A 6,033-nucleotide genomic window follows, 5' to 3' on the forward strand; every position below is an offset into this window, starting at 1 on the left:
AAATAACAGTTTATCCACTGTGTGTCACTTCCTGCCTCCCTCTCCTCTTTCGTGAAGACTTCCTGTTTACTCCCACTCCACCACTTCTCTTCTGTGAACACTGCTACTGTGACGTGGTTCAAGGGCACAGTTGAGCCCACACTCCATAGAGGGTCCATCTAGTGTGATGATGACACAGCAACAAGTGTCTCCAAGACTACAGTACCAGTCCCATGCTAGGGTCAGACTCTTTTCTCCAGGCCCTTTAAACTTGTGAATTGCCTTGCAGACTTAGCTTGGAGGCTACTGAGGCACAGAGTTGAAGAACCAAGGTTGACATCCCCCAGAGTTTGAAACCCTCTGGTCTCAGTGAAGAGTTGGTGTTGGGTGCTGAATTCATATCTGCTTCCTAGATCTGACTTTCTCTGGTGTGTTAGGTGGTTTTGTATTTAAGAATGTGTTTTTCTAAGAGACTGGTTTTACTGTAGACTGTTATGCAGTTAACAAGAAACAGTCATTATGCACATTTCAGGGTTCAGTCTTCATGTACAACAATATAGTCTGAACCAGAAACCAACAATATGGTCTACCAGAAACGACTGGCCAAAGACTAATTGAAAAGGAAACCTCATACCGTCGCTATCTCCCTTTCCAACACTGAACAGCATGAGCGGAGGTGCACACGGAAGATTAGGAAAATGTTCCGCAACACTTGGCGGACAATGGAAGAGGAGTTTATATGCTAAATTACTTATTTTAAAATCAACACTTTTCACTATCCTGGAATAGAAGCACTACAATATTCACTGTATTATTCAGGTAATTCTCCATCTTTAGCCCTGGCCTGTGTGTCCCTGAGGTCTGAGCTGGTCAGTGTGGTCTGGCCTGATTGGTGGTCAGACATTGATCTGCTATGATAAGCTTATGGTTTGGAGGGAAGCCCTTGTCAGCTCCTGGAGCTGCTGCCCCTGGGTGGCTAAGCCTTGATCTGCCAAGGGGTGTGTGTATGCATATTTGTTCATGTGCATTTGCACATGTTAGGTGTGTGCGTGTGCATGTGTGCGGTGTGTATGTGTATGTGTGCCAAACTCATGTGTGCATGTAGGTTGGGATCCTTGTCATGTCCAATAATCCCAGAATCCTCTGATAACAGGAGTCCTCCCCCAGCAACCCTTCCCTCTTGCCTGCTCTCTAACCCCATCGCCTTCACATTGATGATTGTGTGGTCCGATCACGCTGCTCATAAACAGTTTAATCCTGTTAGTCTGAATTTGAGGAGCAGATAAGCCCTGGCTGAGAAACACATGTCCAAAAGAACCTGCCTAGACCCACACACACCGTACACTGGCTGAGAGGAACTCACTGTATAGTAGGCTAAATGGAACACCGACAGCACCAACTGAACTGCTGATTAGTGAGTTTTGGACTCAAGTTAATATATAGCAAACTCCCTGTGGGAACCATTATTCAAAACATATAACCTTGGAAAATATGAGCAGCATGACTGTAAAAAAGTTTAAGGAAAAACATGATTCACTTTCCCTCTCTCTCTCTCCCTCACACACGAAGCACACACTGACAAGTGTATTAAAACAGGGATTTTCAAAGTGGGGTACTGAGGGGGTCAGTGGCCAGATCTAAAAATATTTCTATATTTTTTATGAATATTACTAACAACAACAGATTAAACAAATTTTGGCCAAGGGATCCGTGGAAAAAGTTTAAAGGGTTTATGTAATACAATACAATACAATGTAATATTATTCATCTACAATGTTTGTTCTTAACCCTGGACAACATGGGCCTGGGAGGCTCACAGGGATATTGGTATCTACAGTACTCCACCAATTATTATCTACAGTACTCCACCAATTATGCATTTTTCAACTTTAACTTCTTTTTTTACATAAGTGCAATGTAATTTATGATACAACTGCAAAGTTTTCTCTCTGCCTCATGGCAAAATTGGTAAAATTGATGGATATTAGATTGAAAACTGCAACATTTTCTCTCCGATCCTAAGATGCGGGCCTTCCCAGGGCCTGAGACTTGGTTCGTCCGACCATGCACTGCCAAACTCCAGTTGTGTTCTGATTATGAGGGGGTCCCTGATGAATTTGCTATCAGAAAAGGGGTCCCCGGCCCCAAAGGGTTTGAGAACCCCTGTATTAAAACACACACAGAGCAAATACTCTGGAAGTTCATTATCTGTTGGGTGAGAAAAAGCAATGAGGCTTCTTGGCAGATTTCCTGTTCGCCCAGGTTGACAAATTGGTACGGGCCCTTTGTCAGAGCTACACTTTGAGCTCACTAGCGTTTTTCTCTGCTGTGATTACAATTTCAGGCATGAAAGTACACTATTGGAAATGCATATTTTCTTACATCTCTATTTGCATGGCCCGTAGGATGACTTCAGTCGCTTTGTCACTTTCTAATTAACGCTCAAAGCCCAATGAATCAATAAAGAGCTTCCCTCTAGCTGCACACTCAGTTCAAATGAACTATTCCTCAGCATTGAACTGTTTTGATGTTAGGCACATTAAACATATCTTAACGAACACAGCAATAAATGGATGTGAATTGTTCAATATATTTATTTGTAGAATCTAAATAATTTACACTGAGTGTACAAAACATTAAAAACACCTGCTTTTCCATGACATAGACTGACCAGCTGAATCCAGGTGAAAGCTATGATCCCTTGTCAATGTCACCTGTTAAATCCAGGGGAAAGACACGTTAAAGAAGGATTTTTAAGCCTTGAGACAATTGAGACATGGATTGTGAATGTGTGCTATTCAGAGGGTGAATGGGCGAGACAACAGATTTACGTGTCTTTGAACAGGGTATGTTAGTAGTGCTAGGCGCACCGGTTTGAGTGTGTCTAGAACCGCAATGCTGCTGGGTTTTTGAGGCTCAACAGTTTCCTGTGTGTATCAAGAATGATCTACCACCCGAAAGACTTCCAGCCAACTTGACACAACTGTGGGAAGCATAGGAGTCAAAATAGGCCAGCATTCCTGTGGAACGCTTTAGACACCTTATAGTCCATGCCCCGACAAATTTAGGCTGTTCTGAGGGAAAAAGGGGGTGCAATCAGTATTAATGTTTTGTACACTCAGTGTATATTTTTTGTACAATTCTTAATGTTTATACATGTTGTAATTATAAGAATGACTAGTATCTAGCTGTATGCATATAAAGCACATACATTTTCAGATGATCATATTTATTTAAAATACTTGGTATGAGGAGCAGCAATGATTTCAACAGCTGTGTTGCAGTATGATCGACTATTTCCAATCACAAAGCAGAATAGTTGGGAGTAAAGAACCTCTGTAAGATTATCAGCCAATGAATATCTTGCACAAGCATGACATTTAAAAACCAAGAGTGTGAACTGTGAACATATTTGATGAATCACCATGAAACTCCATGGAGACGACTGACGAGTCACAGCTCTCTCAGCCTTCTGGTCTCCAAGCAAACCCAAAGTGAAGACAGCATATATAATATTGTTCCAATATTGTATATTCTGTATGATGTCTATGTGGACTTGTGTCTGTATTCTGTTTGTATATTGTCTATTGCTGACAGCACCTTCTCACTAAGGCAGATTCTGGGTTTGTGTAAATGTCCTTGGCGAGTAAAAGTCTGATTCGGGTAAAATGTCCTTGTAATTGTAATGGAGAAAGAAAATGTTTATGCCTGATATCCCTTGTAAAAGAGGTCTCTGACCTTAAAGGATTGGCAGGTCCCCTGCGGGACGTTTGAGCAAACGTGGGCTAATGTGATTAGCACGAGGTTGTAAGTAACAAGAACATTTCCCAGGACATAGACATATCTGATATTGGCAGAAAGCTTAAATTCTTGTTATTTTAACTGCACTGTCCAATTTACAGTAGCTATTACAGTGAAATAATACCATGCTATTGCTTGAGGAGAGTGCACAGTTTTGAACATGAAAGTTATTAATAAACAAATTAGGCACATTTGGGTTGTTTTTTTCTTTGCATTATCTTTTACCAGATCTAATGTGTTATATTCTCCTACATTCATTTCACATTTCCGCAAACTTCAAAGTGTTTCCTTTCAAATGGTACGAAGAAAATGCATATCCTTGCTTCAGGGCCTGAGCTACAGGCAGTTAGATTTGGGTATGTCATTTTAGGCAAACATTTTAAAAAAGGGGCCGATCCTTAAGAGGTTTTTAATGGTACTTCCTGGATAAAGGTTCAATCAAAATGCCTCACTATGATTTAAGGAGGCCCACTCACCTGAGGGTGAAGATCTGTACAGGTGACAGGCTGGAGAGAGCCAGGAAGGTGGAGACTATCTCCCTCTGTCTGATTGGTCTAGAGGGCACCATCACCACAAAGTTACTGTCCAGCCTTAGCTCCGACATGGGCTGGAACAGACGCACGCTCCCAATGCGCTGCATGGGTGTGGGACCCGAGAAGTACCCCATGGGCCCCTGGTGCTCTGTGCGCATGGAACTGCCCTTCCTTGAGTCCTCTGAGCTGCACTCCCCAGTCTCCGTGGACTGTACCATGTAGTAGAGCTCCACAGTGGTGCCCTGGGGCTGCTCCGGAGATCTCTGCCTCCCTGGCCTCACGGTGGGGGGACTGAACCAGCCTGCCAGGGGCTCCAGTTCGGCCACACACATCCCCAGCTCCCCCTTCAGACGACACGTTCCCCGCACCTCCTGGGTCTCATGGAAGGCAAACATCCTGACACAGGGCAGCCTGTGGATGGTGGTATAGTCATCCCAGTCCCTGCCTCCCACATAGAACAACACTTGCACCTTTGGCCAACTGGGGTGAATCCTCTCACTGATGATGAAGGTATGGACCTTCCAGTTGTAGGTGAAAAGGGATGGAGAAGAGGAGGAGGAGGATGACAGGGAGGTAAAAGAGGGTCCGTTGAAGGGTCCAGGGCTCTGTAGGAGCTCCAAGGGAATGGGTTGCTGGGCAGACAGGGGTCCGTAGCTGGCGTTGATGAAGGGCATCTGGCGGGCCTCGTGGATGAAGAAGGGCTCGGTCCTGGCCTGCAGGCTGGAGTTCCGCATTAGGTCCTGGTTGGCCTCCTTTAGGAAGAAGGATGCCTTGGCATTGAGTACCTGGTAGCTGACAGGCAAGTAGCCGGGCATGGGGCCGTTCCTCTGTAGACCATCAAGAATCACCCTGCTGTCTGCCACTGAAGGAGAGAGGAGAGGAAAGGCGAGAGGTTAGCTATCTACCTGTTAACCTCTACAACAAAGGGCAAAGCAGAGAAATGGGAAAGTGAATGAAAAGGGGGGGTGGGGGGGCTTTATGAGAGTAGCAATTCAGGACCATGGACAGCGTACTAAACACTGAACATTGTGAACATCCAGTCTCTTTATCGCTATGCTTTTCTGGTCATACACATTGCTATTCCAATGTCTTAATAACAAATGATTTGCTACAAAATGTTCATATGACATCTCCTTCATGCATTATTGAGCTCATTTTATGGAGGTGCGTGTAAAAGAACTTGCAGTTAAACAGAGAGACTAGAAGACCATGGATTAGGAATCAAATCTGATCTACAGTGATAGACTGTTTCTACTGATAGACACGGTTCCTTGTTTAATCCTACTTAGTCAGTCAACTCAGTCACTCAGTCATTCAGTCAGTCAGTCACTCTCCTCTTCTCTATCTGAACAGCTTGGTTCACATTCTCCACACACTACTCCTGTCTGGAGTCTGAACCAGACCCTGTTATCGACCCCGACACACCCAGCATGGCCTCAACCCCCCACCACCCCAACTCCTCCACCTCATCTACACCTTCCCACTTCTGTCTCTCCCACTGATGTATGAAGAGCTGGAGACTGCTGAGACTGAAAACCGTTGTTTTCAAGGTAATCTGCTCACGTTCACATATGCCGATTCATGGACCGTCTATATCCGGGTCACATCCTGTTTACACAGACCAACATCACATGCACAATAGCACTCAGTGTGCACAGGGAGCAGCGCTAGCGGCGAAGACTTTATCACGTCATCCAAAAACCTGGCAGACTGGATGAAT

General features: G+C 44.4%; 1 protein-coding gene across 1 annotated transcript in view; it reads right to left on the bottom strand.

Annotated features, from left to right (window-relative positions):
- The window catches only part of LOC129818386 (transmembrane protein 132C-like), a 169,317-nt gene that overhangs the window by 127,571 nt on the left and 35,713 nt on the right, over positions 1–6,033 (bottom strand). Inside the window, exon 2 of the mRNA XM_055874221.1 lies at positions 4,257–5,175. Coding sequence (XP_055730196.1) covers positions 4,257–5,175 — 919 coding nt within the window. The remainder of the gene's footprint in view (positions 1–4,256; positions 5,176–6,033) is intronic.

This window comes from Salvelinus fontinalis, chromosome 21 (assembly GCF_029448725.1).
Source record: "Salvelinus fontinalis isolate EN_2023a chromosome 21, ASM2944872v1, whole genome shotgun sequence".
Lineage (NCBI taxonomy): Eukaryota > Metazoa > Chordata > Actinopteri > Salmoniformes > Salmonidae > Salvelinus > Salvelinus fontinalis.